We start from the raw sequence: 24,983 nt of genomic DNA, 5'->3' as shown, positions 1-24,983 counted from the left end.
TAACTAATCCACCTAATGGTCGTTTGATCTATTAGATCCCTTATTGTAGTGCCACTGCAACTAGAATCCTGTTGTGCTTCAGTAGCTACTCAGGAGAAAAGATGAGACAAAGCATAAAATACAGAAGCAGCAGATTAGGAAACCCACAAATAAGAAAGAACAATCCTGCAAAATCTTTGAATAGAACTACTACTATGGTGAAAGAGAGACAAGTTTTGAACATAGAAGCAAAAGTTGGTTGGTATTACACATTGATCCTAAAGGGGGAATCAACCGAGTCTACCTGTATGTAAAGACAAAATAGTACGACAGAGAATATAGCTGGGCTAGCTCTCAATGTAAGGTCCAATTTCAGCAGCTGCTACTATTATACTGAACCATCTGGGAATGCATCCAGTGCATCCTGCTTGCCGTTGACATAGTACTCAACAACTGCTTTCATTCTAGGAAACTTGTCCGGGTGATAGTTTACATGAACTATAACTGGTTTCAACTTCTTCAGATTAGCATCTTTTCTTACTGTCTTGAATAAGACTTTGCTATTCATGAACAGATAGATATCCATTGTTCTCCTGGAAGCATAAAGGCCAACATACCCGGGATGTGACGGAAAGGCCAGCTCTTCATTGAAAACTGCTTGGTCCCAGGAATTTGGCTGCTTGGTAAGCCGATCAGCAACCCGATCTAAGAGCTCGATTGAAGGAATCGTTGGCCGGATATAAAAGAAGCCAGAATTATAAACCCATATCCTCATTGTATGTGCATATCGAGCCCAACCCATTGAAGGTTCATCGAAAACGTCATTATAACCATAAGCTGTCATATTATTGTGACCGTCAGACATTGATTCGACATCTGAATCCCGATATAAATGATCAAAAGGATTTTGCAGATACACAATATCGACGTCAGAAAGGAGGACACTGTAACCAAGCTGCAAAAACTCCCTCAAAATTCGAAACTTCAATCCTGAGACAGCATGGTTGCCTCCATTTTTTCCAATAAAATCGACATTATCATCAGGATCTCTTTTATAAACGGGGACATCATTTTCCTTGCAGAAATCCACTATAGCATCATCCAACGCCACAACCAGATAATTGGGAATACCCACCTTTTTAATACTGTTGAACCAAACCTCCAGCATGGATCTAACATTTGAATTGGCAAGTGCAACTATGACCTCTTTGCTAACTGCAATCTCTGCCAAGATCTTTGCTAATCTTGGGTTCACCGACTCATCGGGCACAACAGGAGGGTTAGTTCTCAAACTTTTGACAGTTCCAAAAGGCCCAGCTTTCTGAGGTTGACTCGACACCACAAGTTGCTCCTGAGCGCGACCGTTTCCCTGCGCAGCCACCTGAAGCTTTTGATTTAGCTCCCTCACCTGCCTTTGCAACTCTGCATTCTTCTCAGACAACTTCCTATTCTCGGAATTCAACATGTTTACCCGCTCCGTGGATTCACAATTGGATGAGCCAACCTAGGAATCGAATTGAATCTCTAAAATAAGGAGCTATAAAATAATTCAACGTTGATCAAGCAACGTTCAAGCATTTTATATCAAGTCCAACGTAACAACGAGACTTCATAATCAAGGTTAGTCCTATTATATAGCAATCAGGTATACACACCCATGCATCTAAGTTCAAACATAAATCAAACAAAACGATAAGAGCTGGACTGAATTCCTAACAGCACCCTGATCACTTCATATACATTACAACCACTTGCATGCAATTTAAAGACATAATCATTTAGGATTTAAGTTATGTACACTAACAATGTAATAAATATTTACATGATCAATGTAATTTAATCCGTTATAGCATGTCACTTACTATTTATTCTAGGTTACTAATCGCAGCTTTTAAATAGAGTTACTGCAATTACCTTTTACACGACTAGATAATGTAAATATTTTTTACACTGTAAGCGCATGGAACTTAAAGCTCTATCTAAAACAAGTAACAAAATTCAATCATAAACCCATTTCCTATATAAAAAGAAGATATACAGAAAACACATAAAAGCAAACAAATTTGCAAAAATGGCTAAGTTTCAAGACTGACCTGAAGATTGGATTTAGAAAGAGGGTGAGGTGGATCGGGAGAGAAGAATCCATTAGGATACAAGAAAGCAAAAACACAGCCCAAAAGAACACCGATCGCAATTGCTGCAGCAATTCGAGATCCTCTTATTGATTGCCCATACTTCTCCCTACGACCCGCCATTTTTCCGTCACACCCACGACACAATTTTTTTTTTTTTGAATTACACAAAGTCCTTATTTTCTATAGCATGAAGTAAAGATTACTCAAAACATTTTAACAATTAAAAAAGAAGAACAAACACTGCTTGGTAAAATAAATGAAATGCAGAAAATTGGGTACAAGATTAAGCTGAGATGGGTTTTGAAAACTTCAAAAAAGCTTGGATCTTTGATTATGGAAATGAATCAAAGTCTACGAAGTCTTCTTTGTATGTAAGAGGAAAGAGTGTAATCGGAAGGGGCTCAATGGGTAGTGGCACCGCTGTGGTTAGAATATTTTATTCAATGTGGGTTTTTATTTGGTGTTTCGCGGACCAGGTTGTCTGTAATGAAGAGTTGACTATTCTGTTTGTTAATCTGGATTCATACCGCGCATGATTTATTACGGAGAAAGAGCTCCTTATAAGGATATTTTTTTAATTCTCAGGAATTGAATGTGAGATATGCGATTAAGGATGAATAAGTGGGCATTTGGACATAAGAATATAAAATTCCGAAAAAGTGATTTTTTTTAAGTAAAAAAGGTATTTTGAGTTGTTTTTGAATATTTGTGAGTGATCTGAAGTGAAAATTTTGAACTTTTTTTTTGGGAATTTTTCAAATTTTCGAAAAATAGTAAAATTCATCTTCAAGTGAAAATTAAAAATTTTATGGACAAACACTAATTAAAAAAAAGTGAATTTTTTTATATGACCAAACTAGTCCTAGATCTTATTCATCCCACCACAACTTTCGGTGACTATTGTGATGTTTATTTTGGAGTTTTTGCAAAATTTCTCTACCTAATTCTGTTGACTCTCTTAACATGCAATTGTAATGGAAAACTATTAAATATATTTCAGGATTTAGTGAGTGATTTTGAAGGTTAGTTAGCTTTCTTTATTTCAATAGCAAGTGTATGCTTATGGGAGTGTTTCCTTTTAGGTCTGTCTCTAATTTGGCAACAAAATCTAAGATTGTAAATAGGTTACTGAATTATTTTATTACATATAATCTTATCTAAATGAGATTTGTAAATTGCCATTTTGAACTAGAAAGAGACATGGTGTATATTTTGAAAAATATTTTTATGCACAAGGTATAAAGTTTATATTTGATTCACTTCTTAGGTCTAACTGAGGGGAAATATTTGCATTTAAAAAAGACATCACACATAAAAAATTAAATGACATTTGAAATAGACCCAAAAAAGGGGTGAAACCAGCTAGTATAGTTTTTAGTATACATATGCACAACTCTTTAAGCGAAACCGAAAAAAGAAGTTTATGAAAGTTAAATTATGTCTCAAAAAAAGTTATACAAAAGTTGAAATACACAAATTTTTTTCATCTTGAAAGAATATTTTAATTGTAGTTCAAATTATAATTCTAAAATATTTTGGCCAAACTTCAACATGGTAAATTTCATCGATTCGTACTAAATAATAAGCAAATGAAATTCTGATCTATCCCTCTATCCAAACACAAAGGGAAAATAATTAACTGCGCTTTTACTTGGGATACTCAATTTTTTTTTTTTTTTGGTTACTTTTGCTATAGTAATTGTTAAATTTTGGAACTATAATTTGCTATAATAGAAGCTATTGATAGCTGTCCTCTCTAGAATTAGGCAGAGCTATAATTTAATCATGTTGGTTAAGTCTAACTTTAGAATCAATTAGTACCTGTTTAGCTTATTCGTCAAATCTTTTAGCAAGATTAAATTAACATTAACGAAAAGTGCTGCTCTCACCAGACTACTTAACAGAGATCCTTAACCAATTGAGGGTTTAACGTGACTTAGGTTCTATTTCTAATATAGTGCAATAAACAAATTTATAGTCGTCTCACCCCTAAATTTGTCTTATTATTTATACCTCCTACCTAATTTTTATCACATGCCGAGTTATTTGACACTGCTTTAGTAATTATATTGTTCTATTAAAAATTTGAATGCCCAAAGAATGCAAATTTATATATTGAATATTCAACTTTATTATATCAAACTAACTTTTCAATTATTTCTTATTTCATTGGTTAATTTCTTATATAACTCAAAGTTGTATTCAATCATATGAGGTAAAATAGATGAAGAGATCCACAGACAATTTTAAGCTGATCTCTATCAAGACAAATTCGTTGATTTTTCTAAGGGTTAAACTTTACAGAACTTGTAATTAACTTCCTTCACATAGGAAAAGTTAAGTTGTTCACTAGGTAATAATTTGGAGCAACAACAACAACAAACCCAACGGAGTTCCACTAGTGGGATCTGGGAAGGATAGCGTGTACGCAGATCTTACCCCTACCCTTGGAAGGTAGAGAGGCTGTTTCCGATAGATCCTCCGCTCAAACTCAAAAATTTGGAGCACATGATCAAATCTTGAACTGAACACTGAAGACTGACTATAAAACTCAAGGCTCCAAATATCATTTAAAGAAAAAAGGGAAGTCATTGACGAACCATTTTGAGGGATGAAGTCCCAAGAACTATAGAGTGAATTGACAAAATTTTAGATTCACCAAGGAATAAGCTTTATGTTGTAACTCAGGTATATTCCTTAATTGCAATTCCAAACAATACCAAAATATTACCAGAAAAGTCCAAACCTGCATTAACCACCAAAAGAATTCATCTCATATTTGTACACTTCATTCAACATACTCCTAATCTTCTCCACAGAGGGAGACAAAGGGGCTCAAGGGTTATGTATAGGGTGTGGTTTGGAGTATGGGAAGAAGAGGTAGAGAATTGCCAAAAGACTGATATATACACGTGGAAGAGCACTAGAATTGCATCCGCAAACGCCTGTGTTATATGAAGCTTCTAAACTGACCCCCACGGCCAGCAGTTTTAATTTCACAAAAACAAACGCGCACCTGTTACCCAGTATAGGTACAAAACCTGTTTAACTAATCTTCAAGCTGTTGGAGCTTTCCTGCACACAACAGAAAATAAAAGCATCAGGTTCCATTTTGTTTGTAATTTTGCTTAGCTGCACACAACTAGCATACTGAAAAGATCAGCTTCTATTTTTACTTTGGAACTCAATGCACATATCAGTTCATTTCGCGAATTGGATACAGAAAGAAATTCCCAGCAATAGAAGTAAAAATAGGATACTGTATCCCGTTAACAATGTATTCATCAGAAAGTGAGTTTCATCCAGCAATTGAAACCAGTATCCCATGAAACAAGTATTTGACAAAATCACTATACAAGGAGTCGCTTCTCACTCTTCGGCACAAATACTAAACACTATCAAACACCACCTTTTTTTAAAGATCAACAAATTCTTCCGAGGAGTGGACTCAGAATCGATGTTATAATGAATAGATAAACAGATACTCTATATGTGCCAGAAAAGATGCATAATGCAAGCAAATAATGAACTTAAACACCTGCAAGCTGTTTGTAAAACCGTCTCACGGAAAAAGAAATAAAAAGGAGAAAAAGAAGAGAGAAGAGATGATGTGGTCAGTGTAGAGTGTGCTCATACATTTTTGTCACTGGTTATGTAAGACACAACCACAGTTATGTCGTCCAACTTCCCACCATAGTAACGGAAGCCAGCTTCTTGAGCTGCAGCAGAGAAAGGAGTTTGCCTGTTTTTGTCCAGTGCCCTTTGTCGAGCCAATGCGGCTATCTTCTGAGCTGTAACCTGAGGTGCTAAGCCAGCTCTCGTGGCATGCACCACGATTGCAGTTATATCGCTGTTATACAAATTGTCAAACAACCCATCGGTGCCAGCTATGATGACATCTCCTGGAGCAACTGGTATTTTATACACCTGCACCCGAGGCCAGCCATTCAGTTTAACAAAGAATTAGATTACCGAACTATTGGATGGGAGAAACCTATAGTAAAACCAGTTGAAAGAAAAATTAGAGTGACGATCGACTCATCATTTTTACAGTTGACACAACATTCAACTTGAGGTATAAACGCACAACAGTACAGGTGAGAGGCGTGCGGAGGGTGTTGGACGCCACAAAATCTTAAATTATTCGAATTTAGCAAGAATAATATTAGTCAGACCATTCAAAAGTCAAGTCATCTAACGAGTACGTGCCAAGAGTCTAAACAAGGGAGAGAGTGACAGCACCAAGGTAAGTTGATTAAAAAAGAATGAAAACGTTCCAAAGCCTCTCGAGATTCAGCTCAATAAGGAAAATGAATAACCAGATGGATTCAAATCAAAAACAGGTTATTCTATCATCATTTGATCACTATTTATCATTATCCAATCGCAGCTCCCGTTTATACTTTTGCTTATTAATGAAAAGTTCTCTTTACTTGTACCATCTCGAAATCTCGCATTTCTTGAAAAGGTTATTCGATTTATGGGATTTGGTAAGAGATCAAGATTCTCTGGTCAGGCTCAGGCTGACAGCATATAATGGCAAAAGCAGCTAACAAAGGCTTTCCAATTTCAATCCATCTGAGCTTTAACTTATTTATTCAGAGACTTTAGAAAAACAGAACCTCTACGGCGTGTTATATAAGATGACAAGAAGACCACTTATAAATATACCTCCCCAGAGCTTGGTAAGTCACCAGCACTACCACTCTCTAGCTGAAATGTAAAATTGAAATCATGCTGCTGCACGGGGGATCTGAAAACAGTACATCCATCTCTAACCACCAGGAATCCGCTATCTCCTAAATTAATGGCATGGAGACCCTGAGAAGAGAGGAAAAGGGATAAATTTAACATGAGTAGAGATATAAGCTTCTATATAGCCTCACATCTTTTTAATTTCAGTTTCCCGTTTTAGTCACAAAACAATTATTTCTGCGCACACGGTCGTATACAATGGCTAAAGAGGTCTAAAAGTCTTTTGTCTGGAGAAAATTTTCATCATACACGCAGTCTCAGCGTATGAGTAACCAATTAAAAAAAGGTTTACTCCCATACCTCAACTCCATCAAGCTACGCCTGTGTCCCAAAATGACGCTTTTACTTTCGTCTTCGGGCTGGCAGAAAGTGGTTTCCTTAAAAGGAAGGTTTCAATGCATGTTTTATAACTTAAAAAGTTATGGGGGGACCCATTAACACTTTCCTCAATACAACATTTTCTTCTTCCTGTTTTTTAGAAACCCAAACGCATTGTGTGGATCCACATATTCCCCTAACGAATAATAACTAACTCCACTCTCTAAGTATTCTCTTAATAATCTTGCCGTGCTGTGCCGTGCCGTTCTGAAGCACAATTATTAAATACTAAATTAGGACACAGGTATTTTTTCACTCTCCTAAAGTTCATATAGTGCGCAGAATGGAAGATACAAATTTACATATATACCTCATCTGTAAGGGCAATAATACAGGCAGTTGAGGACCCTTTGGCTTTTGTGTGTGAATAGGCTTTCTCCAGGACCCTGGCTGGATCTACTGAACCTTTTGGTTCCTCACGAATTGCACTTACTGAGTTTGACATGAGTTCTCGAGCGTATTGCCCAGCATCAACACCAACATCAGCCCATCCACCAACACCATCAGCTACGCCAATTGCTTGTTCATCGATGCAAATAAAATGAGCATCCTCGCCACCTTTTTCTTCTTTATCAGGATGAGGCAGGTAACATGATCCTGAATTAAGCTTCAGGCTTCGATCGATATGGATATTTCTGAAATGTGTCAAAAGAAAGATATGATTTAGGAAAAAAGAACACGAGGGTTTAATTTTGAAGTTAGAATGACACTGAATTTAGTCTTACATAGTAGCTTACATCTAGTTAGCTACTAAGTAGATATTCTTAGAGCTCCAAAATACGCAGCACCCCAAATTTAGGGACACTCTCATTTAGTGATAGTTCTGTGGTGCTGCTTATGAATTAGTTGTATGCAGCAACACATTAAAGACACCTATTCATTCACCAATGGAAGTGGTAGAGGTAGAAATTAGCCTAAGGAAAGGCAACGAGATGTGCAGGTTTCGAGCTATTTGCCTTTTTCTGCAAATTTTAAATTTGAGAAACTTCAGGATGAAACCTTTAACCCCACCTGAACTCACCTACTGACTTGCTAATCAAAATACTTGGGTCATCCAGAATGAGAGATATATAAGACTGTTTGAAGGGGTAAAGCGTGATTTTCTACATTTGAGGGATAGTTTATTGTTTCTAGTTTCTTTGTTGGTGCAACCATGCGGTCCCTTTTTTGTATAGAAAATTGGATGTTCTTTTGCAGAGAACCATATTTGATTGTAGGTCCTCTACATTTTGGTACTGCTTGTATACATGAGTTTATCCACACATTGATCACTGATGAAATTATTTACCTTAAAAAGATAAAAAGAAGGAGAAGCAAGGAACTTGTAGCCCGGCTACTGGGTTAGTGTTCGGGTGAACCCAGTAGCTTTGCTCAAGCAGGTATATTAGTGTTAAAAAAAATCATTTAATATATACAAAATATTAAATTTAGAACCCAATTACTAATACTTAAATTCGTTGTTCTAAAATCCAGAACCTATAAGGTTGAAACTCTGGCCCCGCCGCTTGTTCCCTAATCTCTAGTAATTGAAAACCCAAAGAGATGCATAAATTAGCTTATCTATTGGACTTAACTTAAACATGTTAAATTCAAAGAACACCTCCATTTTCAATTTCAGTGAGTGAGAACCAGATGCTACTATCGAAAATGACTTTACTATCAAGTTTTAAAACCATAAGGCGGTCATCATAAGCCTAGTTCCGTATCTCAGCTCAACAATGTGCAATCTTAGAAATCATAATGGAGTAAGTGAATGCGAAACGAGAAGAGGCGGTAGTTATAAATTTCTCCAGATCCAGCAAATTTTCTAGAAGTTGATTAGCTGTTATTCTTTTTAGATAGAGTATGTTATTTGCTGGAATCTTTCCTGCAGGAAACTTCAAACCATGTGCACCCCAGACTTTCCAATTGATTGGACTTTGGTCTAGTGGTTGTGTGGGTTAGACGCACATCATGGATCCGAATCCTACAGAAAAAAACCTGATATTTAAGTGGAGAAGATTAGAGAGGCAGCCTATTATCAGCAGAGTTTCGAACCGTGCACCACCAACCCTCGGGGATTTCTCAGTTATGACAACAACTACGCCTCAGACTCAGTTACAAAAAGAAAAAAAAAGCCGTCTTAAATAATTAACAGCAAAGTCGAGGAACATACTGTTCAGGAGAATTTGCTGAACTTGCAGGGTGTACCTCACGCAGAGAGTTATCAAAGGACACATCAGGAGCAGCGCCAGCAGAGATACATGCAGCTGAAGAACTATGAAAACCCTTGAATCCAAATCCTTCATAAACATTTGAAATGCCCTTGCTCTTTACAGCATTGTATGTGAAATATCCATAGACAACAAAGTCGTTGGGCTGATTGTTATTCCTCAAACTCATGCTGGCTTTTTGAGAATTGTCGAAATTTCTACTGCTATACAAAGTAGTCGAACTATTTACTGAAAAGCAAGGTTTGAGATGCCTTGAAGTCATTTTACTCGAGGAACATCCAACAGAAGTTCTTGAACCACAAATGGCCATAGGAGCCTTATGAGAGTCAGTCTCTAAAGAAACTTGAGTAGGCTCAGATAATAGGCGATCAATGTGATAGCCACAGACCTGAAATGCAGGCCCTGAGACAGATGGTATAGACAATGCACGAGGAATAGCACTGACCACTGAAAAATTCTTCCTCTGATTAACTATATTCAAATTTGCCTGTGCAGCCGCTAAAGTTCCAGGCCGTACAATCACATGCAGGTCAGACAATCCTGCAGATGGCACAGAGCAGAAGAACTTCCCGAACAACAATCTCTCTTCTGCAGCCAAAATCTCCACCAAATCTTGGAGCCTACTTTCTTGGCCAGATATGGATTTCTGGATTCCCTGCCTCACTGCACCACCTAGTCTAAAAAGATAATTACTCTGCATATTGGCTTATCAACCACAGAACACAAGAAATATCATTACTCCCAGTACATCTATTAACAAGCATACATTTGGTCTTCACTTGACAACTCAGACACCTGCTGAACACGGGAACCAACATTAGGAGGAACAAGATCATAGAGAACATAGTAGAGTGTAGAAACAACAACAACAACCCAGTATAATCCCACTAGTGGGGTCTGGGGAGGGTAGTTTGTACGCAGACCTTACCCCTACCCTAGGGTAGAGAGGCTGTTTCCGATAGACCCTCGGCTCCCTCCCTCCAAGAACTCCCCACCTTGCTCTTGGGGTGACTCGAACTCACAACCTCTTGGTTGGAAGTGGAAAATGTAGAAAATATATAGGTAATATATAGTAAAATCCACCATATTTCATGTCAACCAATTGCTGCTTGCTATACTAACTAAATCGACAAAAAACTCAAAAGTTCCCTACTAAACGCTTAGTATGAGCACATCTTTCTCAGCCTTGAAAGTTAGGTTTACCCAGCACTCATACTTGTGAACTGCCCAGACGCCGACACCACGGTTAAAAGGGAGCCCCGATGCACTAAGCCCCTCTATGCGCCGGGAGAGGAAGGGCTAGACCACGTCCAGTTTTATGTATGCAGCCTCACCTTGCATTCATGCAAGAGGCTGTCTCCGCAGCTTGACTCGTGACCTCATGGTCATGCAAGTTTTATCGTTGTGCCAAGGCGGCCCGATACCGCGGTTACAAAGGAATAATTATAAACAAAAAGCTCAAGTAGAAACAAGTACATTATTTGCACCAAAAAAACTACTAGTACATTATTAAGTTACTTGATTAGAAGGCTAGAACTCAGAAAAGAGGAAAAATTACAATAAATACCTAAGCTAGCCACCAAAATAAATTGCCATCTCCGTTAAAAAAGCAGATTCAAGGCAACTCAAGTCTCAACCTTTATTAAAGCCAGTCAAACACAATACTACATCCCTAAGCAAATCAAACACGTCATACAACTATCCTTCCAAAAGCCACAAACATCAAGAACCACAAATTTATAAAAAGAAATAAAAAAGATTAAAGCACAGAATTGTGAAACCTCAATATCGAAACTCCAAACGGACACCCACAACAAAGTAAAAAAAGAAGGGGCTTTAAAAATCGCACCTTTACAGATAACAAAAGCCAAGAATAGACAAGCTAGCAAAATCACAACAACTCAGTACTCAGCCTTTTCTCCCTTTCTGTCTAAACCCAACTTCTCTTATCTCCTAGAAGTTGGCTGTTGGGTTAGCTCAAACGTAAAAGTCCAGAAACTTCCTGTACCCTAAAGAAACTTTTAGGCTTCGGTTGATTTTCCCACCATCAAAACAAAACCCTATTGTTATCACCACGGAAAAGTTTTCACTTTCCAATCTAATTTAAGATTTGAGAATCCTTTTACTTGTCAATTGTCATTAATGGTGACCATTAAAATACGAATAAAATGGCAAGAAAAAAGAAGTGTGTTGTGACGAATTTAGTGCTCGCACATTCCCGGAATGTGCTATTTGATGCCCAGACAGTTGTTATATGTGTAAGGGTGTTTTGGTCATTTCGAACATACAAAATTGGAGATCTTACGTTAGTATATTTTATTACTTACTGTGTATTATTCTGTAGATGGAGTTTGACGGGTGAATGGATAATGGAGCCGACTAAAGGCGTGTTTGGTCCCATTATATGGGACTACGCAAATGTGTGAATCATGCCACTTCTTTCTATTTTTATTTTTTTATTTTTATTTTTTTTGGGGTGGTATACGTATCATGCCAATTCATGCTTCGTTTGGTAGAATTTCTTTTTCGGGGGAATTTATAAGATTTTTAAAAAAAAATCACCATTTCACTAGTTAAAGTAAAAATATTCGTTTTGAGACGACAAATAGAGAAGGAAGATCATAATTTGATCTAAATATGAAAAAACATGATCGTATATAGTCAGTGAGATGAATTTAAATGAATAAATATGATCAATAAAGATTTATATAATCGATTTTAACTTGTTTGAGATTGAAACGTAATTGTTATGGTCGCATCGTATCGTGTGTTTAAGTCCTAGTAATCTAACCAATGAAAGCATTTGTATATTGGTTATCAAAATTAAGGTGAATATATTATGATAAAAGTCTTAAATTCATGTTGAATAGAAGTGTAGGTCTGTATCCAATTTATATATGGATAGTTTTACAACTAGTGTGTACTAAAGGGTGTCATTTTGCTCACATTAATACATAAATCTCTTTTTTTTACCTAGTTATTTATTATTATTATTACGTAGTTAAATTTTACATATACTTTGTTAATTGTGAAAAAATATTATACGTGAGATCTGAATATATGTCAACTGCACTAGTACCTTATTTTGAACAATGCTCCACCCTTTCTTTCTTTTTTTTTGTCTTCATTTTTATGTTTGGTCCAAACCAATTTTTTGTGTTTGGTAGTCCTAATTTTCAAGTTTGAGCAATTATTTATTATGCCAAAACATAATGTTATTATGAAATCCCACGTCTAATCAAGAGAAATAACAAGTGTATGTACCTAATTCTGAATTTTGCTCCCATAGATGGGTTTATTGTGGTTGGTAGTCCGAACCAAATTTTATGCTTGGTCGTCCAACTTTCAGTTTAAGCAACTACTGATTAAGTCAAAACTTAATGTTATGTTTTCATTATATCGGTTACTACTAGTGAACTTAATGTTAATAGCACAAAATTTTTGAACTTTGTTTTTACTATATGATATCGTTTTTTCTTACGCAGCAATAATAGAGGAATTGAGAAAGCTCAACTTTAAACCAACGACTAACAAACCATTAAAATTCGAGCTCGCTCCTAAGATTATAAATCTTACAGAAATGTCCAAAATGAGTGATAACTTACCGACCTCTACCTATTAATCATAAATTTATCAAAACTAGTCAAACACATACAAAAATTAAAAACACAAATAAATAAGGATGTTTTCTCCCCAAGAATCACACGCAAAGATCTCCTTCCATATTTCTAAGCTTGATCAACAACATTAGATGTAAGACGGAAAGGAAATTTCATGCATGCGGTAACAAATAAGGTGATGAAATATATAAAAAAAATATATACAAGATTCCAAAAACCTAAGAAAAAATGACCATTTTCAATGGGTATGGTTGAAGTTCATTGAAAACATATAGATGAGTCAATATACAAAATTTAAGGAAGATTGGAGATGGTTTGGACTGATTTGGTATCAAAAGTCGTAGTTAAAATTGAGTTCAAAAAATTATTTTGTGACACATGTATCACGCATGTATTTCACAGATAGGTGTACATAGATATACATGTGATACACATTTGATACAAATATGATACATATGTGATATACAAATGATACACTGATATATGATTGTGCATAATTTGGTAAATACAGAATTACTGTACCGAAATCGAAAGTTTTGGTATTTGGTATTCAATATTTTGGTATTTGGTATGGTATTTAGTTTAAGTTTTTAAAGAAATTTGGTATTAGGTATTTACAAATATAATACCGAAGTACCAATACCGTACCGAAATATATAATAATTTATAAAATACACATATTATTGATTATAACATACTAAGTTACATAATACTTTTCTCTGGTATGTATGTTGAGGCTGACAGTAAAGCCCATGTACTTCTTTAGGAAAATGGAAAAACAAGGTAGGTCGTAGATTGTGACTCTTATTCTCTAGGATGCCAAACATCTTAACGTGATACTTTTACGGTTTTAGGGTATTTTTTCTCTAAATTCAGCAATAAGTTCTAAACAAGTAATAAGACATTTTCAATGATTAAATTTATTTCTTTATGTACCTTTTTGCTCTCTATGGGTTAATACTTGATGGTTTGATAAATTTTTTGTGTCATGTGATCTTAGAACGTTTTTTTATTTTTATATTTATAAGTACTTTAATTAAGAATATTACGGTTTATGGCTTTATGCACTAGTTAATATTGAAACCGAAGTTACGGTATCGAATAAACCGAAACCGAAAGGAGAAAAATCGAACCATACCGAATATAATTAGGTACCGTATTGGTATAGCATTTTAATAAATCGAATACCGAAAATACCGAACCGAAATGTCTAAATACCGTACCGTACCGACCGACGAACACCCCTAGTGTGATACACATTATTTTTTTCTACGTTCATCTTCTACTTCGAATTTTCAATTCAAACCACCTCAAAACTCTACCAAATAATCCCAAAATTGAGATTCAAACTCCTTAAGATATATCCAATCTATTCCAACAACACCCCCTCAAAAAGCAAAAAATTGACATTTATTTGGCTACAAATAGCTAATTGGCTAATTTTTGTACTAACTTGGCTGACATAACTGGTAGTTTCTCTAAAATTTGAGTTGAGTTTTTTCGGCATCTGGATTTGCCCATTTGGGGACTAAATGTGCTTCCATTTACTGGTAAAAAAAAAACACGAACATAAAATAACAAAATTAATTTTCATAACATGAATAATGCAGAATGAACGATTCATATAATTGATCCAACTTGAAACTTAATTGATCATCATTTATGGACTATAAATGTTCACACTGTGAAGATATTATCCTGCCAAAGTCTTGGCTAATTGATCGAAGTGGGTAGCTTCAGTAGACCCACAGATCAAGGAACAAATAGGGTAGGTAGACTTAAGCACCACATTACAATGGGCCACTGCAGGTTCGACATCTACTACAAAGAGAGAATCCACTTCAGATAACCACGTCACTGCTAGGCAGCGTGTGAAACAGCCTGAGAGCTGACCTTTTACGGATATAAATTAGATCTTCCTAAAAAGGATGGGCGCACCATATTGAGGCTGTAAAGTAAGGCGCATAGTTGGAGCATGAACATATGAAGGTGACACTTCAAAAGAGAAATTCTGAATTATCATTGCTAGGATGATTTTGGCTTCAACCATGGCTAAGATTTGCCCAATACAAACTCTTGGACCTAATGCAAAAGGAAAAAATGAAGCCAAATGCTTTCGAGACTCGGCAAATCTCAGAGGGTTGAATTCCAGTGCATCTTTCCCCCATATCTCAGTGTCATGATGTACAGCAGCTACTGACACATAAAATTGTGTATTTGCTGGAATTTCAAGGTTTCCCAACTTAATATCCTTAGAAGTTCCCCTTGTCAATGCAACGATCGGTGGGTAGAGTCGCATTGTCTCATTGAGAATCATTGTCACCTGTTTGAATACACAAAATAAAAGAACAAACAAAGTAAGAGAACAAACATGGGAAAAGTTTGCAATCTGTAACCAAGGTTAAAAACTCTTAAATAGTGCTATTACGAGAATAGAACTCGGACCTAATTCAGTCTCAAAAGTTATCTAATGACGTGAGGATTATCTAAGACCATGTAAAGAGATGACAATTGATTCCCGCAACTAATGTAGGACGCTTAACACACACCTTGACACACTTAAGATTGGTTCTGAGAGTATAAAATGGGTCCGATATAAAATAAATCAATAATAGAGATGAGTTTGACTCTGATACTATGTTAAGAAAAATGGACTTTAGATTTAACTCAATATAAGAGCAGGCCGATGTACAATGTATCCCGCGTTCATACAGAGTCCGGAAAAGGACCGCATCCCAAGAAGTGTGATGTAGACAGCCTAATGCAAGCATTAGTACTTCTTCCACGGCTCGAACCCGTGATCTATAGGTGATACGAAAACAACTTCACCCTTTGACCTACAGGCCTAACTCAATATCAAAAACTAAATCATGGGAGTGAGTTGACGAGATCATATAAAAAGGCGACAACTAGTTCTATTCCCTCAACTAACGCGGGACACTTAAAAATAGATAGAGAACATAGATGAGAGACTCTGGGATATTTTACTTACAATCTTGAAATCAATCAGATTCTCTGCATTTGGAAGGTTGTTACCGTTGCAAACTCGAAAAATTTCATCTCGAGCTTTATCTTGCCATTCTTGATGCAATGCCAGAAGAAGAACTGCCCAAGTTAACAAGTTGGAAGCAGTTTCCTTCCCAGCAAAGTAAAATGTCTTGCATTCATCTATGACTTCTTCCACCCCAAATCCATGTTCTGCTTCACTTGCAGTCATTAGCAAACTAAGAAGATTCTTAGAATTTTCTCTCCCTTTAGTGCTCTCAATCAGCTTCATTACTGACTTTCGAGTTTCCTTCTCTAGTTTCCACCTCATCATGTTATTTTTTGTGGGCAAAAACCTATTTATTAAGACATTTCGTATTCATAATTAGTTAGTAAAATTTTTGTAAGGAACTAAACCAGTGGTGAAGCTAGTAATTTTTTAGGATGCTCATCCTCTCTACCTTCTTGAAGGCAGGATAAGGTCTCCGTACACACTACCCTCCCAGACTCCGCTTGTGGGATTGCACTAGATTTGTTGTTGTTGTTCAAATTTGAAAGAAGTAAAATAAAAAAATTTCCATGTTCAATATATATTATATACATACATGTAAAACCTAATATTTCACATATATGCAATATATTTTCCGACAAAGGATGGTCAGTTGACCACCCTTACCGGAGTGTAGCTTCGCCCTGAACTAAACAAAGTTCAATAGCAAAGATAATATGCACTAACCTATATCCAGGAAGGTAGATGCTTCGAATTGCCTGCAAAGTAAGAGATATTTGTTGCTCTTGTGACTCAAATATGTGCTTCCCTTCTTCAAAACTACTCCCAAAAGCTGTTCTAGATATAACCTCAGCTGAGAGATCATTTAATTCTTTGAAGACTTCTATTTCAAATTCTTCCTTCTCTTCATTTTCTTTTTCCCATTTCTTCAACATTTTGGTAACACTAGTCACAATGTCCGGCACCCAAGCCTAGAATTCATTACTCCAACAAGCGAGAAGAACAAGTTGTTATACAAATTAAAAATAATATAATAATCGTTCATCCAACCGCTTAAATAAAAAACATGGGATGAATTTATAATAAATGTATATAATATGTATATAACCGTGTATAGTGAGTATATAATTTATGTGTACGGGCTAGAAAAAATAAACTGTGAATTCGCCGGCTCTTTATGTAAAGGTCACTTTTTATTTGAAAAAAAATAAAAGGGATTGTTACATAAATAGCCAGCCAAATTCAATATTTACTTTTTCTAGCCAATATATGTAGATTATATTATATATATATATATATATATATATATATATATATATATATATATATATATATATACGCGTATATTTTTAGCTTAAGAGATTAGGTGAGAGTCTATTTGTGTTAATTAACGGGCTTTTTAGTAAGAGAGATGGATCACCTTAACAATCTCCATGTTGAAGGCCTGGTTTGCAATCCTCCTATGTAAAGCCCATTGTTCACCTCGTAAACCAACAAGCCCTTCTCCAAATAGCTGCTTAGTTAATGGATCAAACCCAATCTTATCGACAGCTTTATTCATAAAAAGCCCTTTTATCATATCCGGGTCAGCAATAGCCAACCGGGGCTTCGACCCAAACCAGAACAAAAACGTCTTCCCATATTTGGCCGACCAGTTGTAGTAATGAGGAGCAATCCGATGCAACACGTTATGATTAAACGGAACTGATTTCGATTCAGCTTTACTTATCTGCCGTTTGATTTCCTCTGAGTTTCCGTAGATCAGACGGTAACTAGGACCTCCAATTCCTTGTTTCCTAAAGTGATTTCCGAACTTATATGGAATGTAAATCACTGAGTAAATGAACTTGAAAAGGAAAGTCAAAAGTAGTAGCAGAATCATAAGAACTGTGAGATACATTGTAAAATACGCTCAGTTTTGGGTGCTATTACTGAAGATGAGCTTAAATTTAGGAAATCATCATTATATAAATGATTAAGTAGTGGGTAATAATAAATTAATATTAAAAGCTGCAGGCGGAAAAGATTAAACAAAAGGGATAAGTTAGTGACGGTCAGAATTAGTAAATGGATTTACTTGGTTGAGGCATCTTTTTGTCCAATTATTTTTGGGATCAAATAGAATGGAAATTTTTAATAGTGTTTACGTCAAATTAATTCAATTAATTGTACAAGTCAAAAATTGAAGAACAAATGCAAATCATGTAATAATCACTGCAGATTAATGTCACTGCAGGTGGTACAATGTACAATCAAGAGTGCTACATTCAATGTCATGCTCATCTGGCAATCCAATTTAAAATACTAAGAAAAAAGCATAAGTTGCCTTGAACTTGATATGACTCTTGAGTGAAAGAAGTTGCAAGTTTTCGTTCATTAGTTCAATGGTAAACCCGAATCTATAGAATATTAAAAAAGAGGCTTACGTTATTAAATATTTTATTTATATTTAAATGTGTGCGTATGATGATAGTCCATAAATGAGAGCCCAATTATTAGCGTGATAATTGATTACAGTCAAACATCTCTATAATAGCCTCATTTATTCCGATATTTTTTAGCTGCTATAGTGAAGTGTTGTTATAGAGGATATAGTATAACATAACATAAAAATCGGTTACGAAAAAAATATAATTTTTATAGTGAATGACTGTTATATAGAGATGTTGTTATGGAGAGGTCTAATTGTATAATATTGTGCATTTTATGTTATTGCCGGGTCTAGTGTTAGGGCGAGTATAAGCTCAATCCGATGAGACCTCTAATCGGAGAGCTCACTAGGATTTCATTAATTGCTGTTAGATTCCTTTTCTAGCCCTTATATAAACATACAATCAAATTTATTTTAAAATATCTGTTGTGACTTGTGTGTGGTAGTTGTCTTATTTACGCCGTCATAAGACTTAGTTCTTCGTTAATCCGTTGTATGGCTCAAACAGATATGTAATTATTCTTGTTAATCCAAAAGTTATTATATTATAATATCATGTTTGATCTTGGGTTATATTATGTTAATATTCTTATCGGTAGATCATATTGATTATAACATGAAATTAAACCATATCAGGTGGAGGAAAACAAGACCACTACTTTTACAGAAATGCAGGAAGAGATCATGAAAAGGGTGAAGGACCAGACAAGGAATGTGTGCTATAGCACTTTCATGAATCCTGTTCAAAAACAACACTCAGCACTCGAAATAAATATGGGCCTGCTACATTTTCTTCTTTCTTTGATTTTCGATGTGACTCAACAGTCAACTACAGTAGCCTACAAAGCATTAAATTTAAGTTTCAAGATTTGACTGGGCAGCCCCTACAGCTATTACTACTGACTGGCATGATCGTCTCTGTTGAAGTGTTATGGTACTTTCAATATAAATGGTAATGTCTGTTGCCCATTCCCCACACTCCCATTTCTGATTTTTGTCCCCCGCCCCCCCCTTTGCTGTATCAAGCAAAAGCGTATTTACTATTTTCAGAAGTACTACGTATTAGGAATATTTTATGAAATAAAATAACAATCCAGTAAAATCTCATATGTGAGGTATGAGAAGAGTGATATGTACGCAGTCTTACCTTACCTAGAGAGTAGAAAGATTTTTTCTGGTAGACCCTCGGCTCATAAAAGATACAAAGAAAAAAAAGACGCTCAAAATGTTATTACTGATGATGTCAAAGTATATGGTATAATTTAATATATTTAAATTCTTGTAAGTCGTAAATGCTCTATAAAAATAAAAGTGTTAAATATGATGGAAAGTACCGAAATAGTTTTAAAATTGAACACTATTTAGCCATTGCATTATTTGCAATTTGAAAATTCATCACCAAAATTTTCAAATATTGAATTTTAATATAGTATTTGAAATACTCGCAAAATATTGAAAGGCTTATTTGACAAGTATTACACGTGAAATGATATTTTTTTAAAGATGCAATTTTTATCTAATACAATTGCAAGTTTGCAACTTCCAAATACGATTTTTTAGCTTCTATTTCAAATAACTTTTTTTATAACTTCAAACCAATATTGTCAATTGATTTTTGTGACTCTTTACAAATTTATTTTTAATTTTATGAATGTATCTCATTTTTACGCATGAGAGATTTATTTTTACACATAAAAAAATTATTTTTTAAAATTTTAAAATTATAAAAAAGACATGATTACGAATATATGCTATTAGGACGCTAACACATATTTTAACTTCAATTCATTGACCATGCACAGTCAACCCCGGAATATTGGAGGGCAACGCACTTATTACGTATATCTAGATATTACTTATAGGTAGACAGCTTGTATCATCGATCAAGTAGTACAAAATCGGGCCACTCACTGTACATGGCAAAACAATATGACATTCCGCACGCGATTTAGACTTTTTGTTAGCATCCTAATTTTAGACCAAGGAACATTCACAACATCACACGTTATTTTGCTTATTTTACACATGTTAATAATGAACGTTCAATTCAAATGTGGAGATGAAAATCTAAAGCAAGAAAATATCAATAGGGAAAGAAAGCAGGTAAAAAAGAGAAATTTAATTTACCAAGCATATGGGACTTGGTCATTCTTTCGCATACAAACGAGTAGAAACCCAAGTGGCTAGTCCATCTAGCATATTGTCCTAACTGCATGTCCTGAATATAAAACCAAAATAAACTAAGCTTAAAATGAAGTACGGCTATGAACATAACTTAGCTATGTCTATTGAATATGTATATGTATCAAACAAAAACTCTCCCACAAAAATCAAGATGGATTAATGTATAGAACTTCATTTCATTTTTGCAGTAATCCAACTAATTCCACCTAAAGCATAGAAGGCTTTCGATCAGAATGGCCATCCCAAGCCTCCCCTCTGGTTGCCACTCCACCATACGACGTCGTTGCCACACCAAATCCGCCGTCCATTGAGCTCAAAAGCGCTGAAAATCCATTTGACGAAGTCGCATTTGCATCATTTCCTAAACCAAGAAAATCAAGAGTCGGAGGCTTGTTCCCAAACATCATAGACTCATGAGATGGACCCATCATCAAATCGGTCCATCGTCCTGAAGGACCATTAGACGGGAGTTGTATCCCGAGCCCAGGTAGCTCTACATTGTTCTCTAGCTTCACACGGGAAATATTGTCCGATGCAGAGGTACTCGACATTGCCAATCCAAGACCACGAAGAAACGAGTTGTTAGACGATGTAGCGCCCATTTGGGCAGCCTTTTGAAGTAATGCAGTTGCAGATAATACTGATTGTGTTGTTGAACCATAATGCTGGCTATGGCCGGTGTGATCTTGGAATAAAGTTGACCCGTCATTGGCCGAGAGATAAAACGAAGACGACAATGACAGCGACATTGGCTCTATGGGGCTAATTTGTTCTGGTCCAATAGCACAAAGAATATCCGAGTAAGACGAGTGGGGGTGCCCAGCTAAAGTCGACGACGGTGGAAATACACTAGCAAACACTTTGCTACTACCAGGACCAGTAATACTAGCAGTAGTGGAAATTGTTGTGGCTGTGACAGTAGTTGTAGAAACAGGCGTTGTACCTTGTGCTGCTTGTAATTGTACACCAGCTTGATTTTGATTATCTGTTGGCAATTCTATCACCCAGAAAAGAACAAAGTGAAAAAGAAGTCTTATTCCTTCATTCACACAATCAAGAAAAAGATACAATCTTTTTTAAAAATGGAATAAACTTTTGTATGTTCTGAATCACAATATGCATCCCACTTTAACCAGAGACCTTTCACATTTAAAAGCAGAAGCAATCATGTACTAACTCTTTTCTTTACTCAACGTCCCTATTTTCAATCCTTTTTCGATATTTGAGACACGTACTAGCTAGCCTTGCTTTTTTTAATTACGCCATTTTTAATGCCCATGGTCAAAACTTATTTAAAAACGATTGTACTTATTTTCTTATTAGTCCGTTTCAAAAAGACACGACACATTTCAATATTTTTTTAATATGAAGTATTTACGACCACATAAATGCTATAACAAGTTTGAGACCATAAATTTGTTTTATGGCCACATAAATGTTATAGTTAATTCAAAACTACACATCTCAAAACTCTTCTCTTTTTTATTAAAGTTTATCTGAACTCAAACTATGACAATCTTTTTAAAACTGAAAGAATAATTGTATAAATTAATGGGGAGATATTCACACAAGAAAATGAACACTTCAGGAAAAAGACAAAGGACACCAATGGACAAATGAGAACAAAAAATTAATTTAAAAAAAAACCCACATCGATCACATGAAGAAACACCGTCAAAAAAATTCAAAGATTCTAATTTAAAGTTTCATTTAAACGAGAGAAGCGTTTTTTAAACATACTTCTTGGCTTCTACGATGTTGACAAATTGCAGATTATGCATGTGCAACTACTCAAAATTAAAAAGTACGTAGAATTAACCTTTTCTTTTCTTTTTTTCTCCTTATTTTTAATTACCTGAACTTTGAATGGACAGAACTGGAGAAAGAACTCCAGTAGATGGAGTTAAAGGTTGTGGGGGTGGACTAGACGAAGAAGTAACAGCTTCATCAACTTTCAAATTTTCCTCAGTATTTGTTATTCCCATTGGTTGAGCTCTTGCACTTTCTTGAGCCAATGCATCACAAAATGCCCTATGCGTTATAAAGCTATCCCTCCTTCACCATATAAAACCACAAAAAATAATAATTAGTAGACGTTTGAACGTGCATATTACTTACAAATAATGAAATATTATTAGGCATTTTAATATTTATTTTACAAATTTACACTTTTTTTTTTAATCTTCGCTATGAAATAAAGATGAAAAATTAGTTGTGACTTCACATACTAATTTTTTCAAATTCAATATAATATTGACCAAATGGAAGGGAGAAACTGCGGGACTACGGAAATATTGAGGATTTTCGTTCCTTTCTCACTACTCCTCAAGTAACAAACAGCAAGTTAAATTTACTTATATAGAGAGACTATTTTCGATAGAATCTCATCCTAAGAGAACAAGCATTAACCTTCAAACTTCAACAAGATAGGGTGATAGAGGTTAACAACAAGATAGGATGATAGAACAATCTTTGTAATTCCATTAGACATAAATAAAATCTGCGTACATACTGCTCTACCCACCTGCTACTTATGGAATTACACTAGACTTATTGTTTGTTGTTTGTTGTTTATTGATACAAACCTCAAGCAAGTTGAATAGGAGAAAAAGTGAGTCAAAACATACCTAGAAAATAGAGTTCCACAATCACAACGATATTCTCTAGTACCACAAGTCTTCATATGAGCTTTCCAATCAGACTGCACAGCATATTTTTTAGTACAACGTTCACACTTAAACTTCTTCTCACCATGTTTTCTGCAAAAATGTTTCTTAATTCCTGTAAGATCACCTAAAGCTCTAGACGGATCGTGATGAACACACATGGCCTCTGGACAAACATACACACGTTTTTTCACTTCTTTACTCGTACGTTGCCGGAGTTTCCAAGGTAAATTATGTCCCCTTCTATGTAACTGTAAATTTTGGTCACGTTGAAACCCTTTGTTACAAATCTCACACACAAATCTGTTTGTTGCCATTAGCGTTTTTGGTGATAGAGCTATCACTTCTGCTTCTGGATCTACAAAAACCAAACATTTCACCCGTAAGCAAACAATAATAGAAGGCGCAGAAATCATTACAAAAATAGTCGGTCAATTCATACCTAAATTATATATTAATTATATATATATATATATAAAACATAAATTATGCATATATTATACTTATTTTTTGTTTAACCGATTGAACGGCAGCTATTTGGGTTAATACTTCATAACAATTATGACAACAAAATATTAGTATATCCCAGTGGGATCTGGAGGACAATATATAAGTAGAACTTACGTTTATGCGGAGGTAGAGAGGCACGAAGTAGAAAGGTTGACTCTCGTCAGGAGAAACAATAAAAAAATAGTGAAATTTTTTAACGTTTTTTTTTTACCTGGATTACCTGGAAGGTTCCTTTTCTTCTTTACTGGAAAATTTTGTTGGGTAATTGTTTCTTCTAATGAACTGCCAGCTACTGTCATTGATGATGAATTTTCCATCTCTGCCATATTTTTAGCTAAGAAAAACTTGAACTTCACATGTGTTTTTCCAGCTACTTTTCTCCACTTCAGCTCAAATTACTGCCCCTTTTAAGTAAAAATGGGCAGTCAAAATCTTGATTTCAAAAATGCTTTTTCCAAACCTTAAATGAAGAAAAGAAAAGTTTTACCAACTATTTCCGAAGCTAGGAAAAAATTGCTACTACTGTTTTTGGGAATTGTAGTGTTCCCAAAACAGAGGAAGGAAAAAAAACTCTTATTGAATGAAGAGAAAAATGGGAAGAGGTCTAATATTCAGACATGGCGGCGTTTATTCAGAGAGAGTGAGAGAAGACTGGTTTAGAATAGAAAGCGATCATAATAGAGAAATGTTTATAGAACTCTTTTTCAAATGTTTTGTTTTTTAATTTTTTATTTCTTAGCGGCGAAACTAACCATGTGTAGAGTTAAAAGTATCAACCATGGTTAAATTGAAGGGAGGTTTCAGTTTCAGCTGCTTCTTTCCCAAGACCAAGCTCGAGCGATGAATCCAATTGTCCACGTGGCATCATCTGGTTCATTATACGACACCTGTCGGAGGAACTCGGACTAATCAGTTCGTGGTTCAGTATTTTGTCGTTTAGTGTATTTTCGTTTAAGTTGGCAAGACCAATTTACCCCTCATTTTACGTCAGATTTTATTCTTGAAATAATATAAGAAAAACTTAAAAATATTCAAATCGATAGATACAGAATATATTGCTCATTCCCCTTCAATTTACGTGACTAACAGAGACAAAATTTAAGAAAGAAATAATAAT

General features: G+C 35.3%; 4 protein-coding genes across 7 annotated transcripts; all 4 read right to left on the bottom strand.

Annotated features, from left to right (window-relative positions):
• Positions 1–150: 150 nt before the first annotated feature.
• Positions 151–2,616, bottom strand: LOC104105555 (arabinosyltransferase RRA3-like). The gene is made up of 2 exons (XM_009613897.4): positions 2,073–2,616; positions 151–1,483 (listed from the first exon to the last, which is right to left on the bottom strand). The coding sequence occupies exons 1-2, from the start codon at positions 2,232–2,234 to the stop codon at positions 368–370; spliced, it is 1,278 nt and encodes a 425-aa protein (XP_009612192.1). The 5' UTR covers positions 2,235–2,616; the 3' UTR covers positions 151–367.
• Positions 2,617–4,841: 2,225 nt separating this feature from the next.
• LOC104105556 (probable protein phosphatase 2C 55) lies at positions 4,842–11,592 on the bottom strand. Of its 3 annotated transcripts, none has more exons than XM_009613899.4 (6): positions 11,310–11,592; positions 9,403–10,258; positions 7,558–7,882; positions 6,786–6,935; positions 5,751–6,041; positions 4,842–5,189 (listed from the first exon to the last, which is right to left on the bottom strand). In XM_009613899.4, exons 2-6 carry the CDS (start codon positions 10,158–10,160, stop codon positions 5,160–5,162), a joined length of 1,554 nt encoding a protein of 517 aa, XP_009612194.1. In that variant the 5' UTR covers positions 10,161–10,258; positions 11,310–11,592; the 3' UTR covers positions 4,842–5,159. The 3 variants fall into 3 exon arrangements, with proteins under 3 accessions (XP_009612194.1, XP_009612193.1, XP_033514399.1); XM_009613898.4 differs by having other exon boundaries at positions 9,403–10,255; XM_033658508.2 differs by lacking the exon at positions 11,310–11,592 and adding an exon at positions 11,028–11,156 and having other exon boundaries at positions 9,403–10,255.
• A 3,093-nt stretch (positions 11,593–14,685) lies between these two features.
• On the bottom strand, positions 14,686–18,018 carry LOC104105558 (cytochrome P450 734A1-like). The gene is made up of 4 exons (XM_009613900.4): positions 17,496–18,018; positions 16,802–17,046; positions 16,073–16,421; positions 14,686–15,403 (listed from the first exon to the last, which is right to left on the bottom strand). Exons 1-4 carry the CDS (start codon positions 17,973–17,975, stop codon positions 14,990–14,992), a joined length of 1,488 nt encoding a protein of 495 aa, XP_009612195.1. The 5' UTR covers positions 17,976–18,018; the 3' UTR covers positions 14,686–14,989.
• Positions 18,019–20,610: 2,592 nt separating this feature from the next.
• On the bottom strand, positions 20,611–24,544 carry LOC104105559 (zinc finger protein GAI-ASSOCIATED FACTOR 1-like). Of its 2 annotated transcripts, none has more exons than XM_009613904.4 (4): positions 24,087–24,544; positions 23,318–23,714; positions 22,546–22,745; positions 20,611–21,687 (listed from the first exon to the last, which is right to left on the bottom strand). In XM_009613904.4, exons 1-4 carry the CDS (start codon positions 24,190–24,192, stop codon positions 20,897–20,899), a joined length of 1,494 nt encoding a protein of 497 aa, XP_009612199.1. In that variant the 5' UTR covers positions 24,193–24,544; the 3' UTR covers positions 20,611–20,896. The 2 variants fall into 2 exon arrangements, with proteins under 2 accessions (XP_009612199.1, XP_070056324.1); XM_070200223.1 differs by having other exon boundaries at positions 24,078–24,543.
• Positions 24,545–24,983: the final 439 nt, after the last annotated feature.

Source organism: Nicotiana tomentosiformis, chromosome 4 (assembly GCF_000390325.3).
Source record: "Nicotiana tomentosiformis chromosome 4, ASM39032v3, whole genome shotgun sequence".
Lineage (NCBI taxonomy): Eukaryota > Viridiplantae > Streptophyta > Magnoliopsida > Solanales > Solanaceae > Nicotiana > Nicotiana tomentosiformis.
The sequence above is the reverse complement of the archived record's forward strand: the minus strand, read 5'-3'. Positions and strand labels throughout refer to the sequence as shown.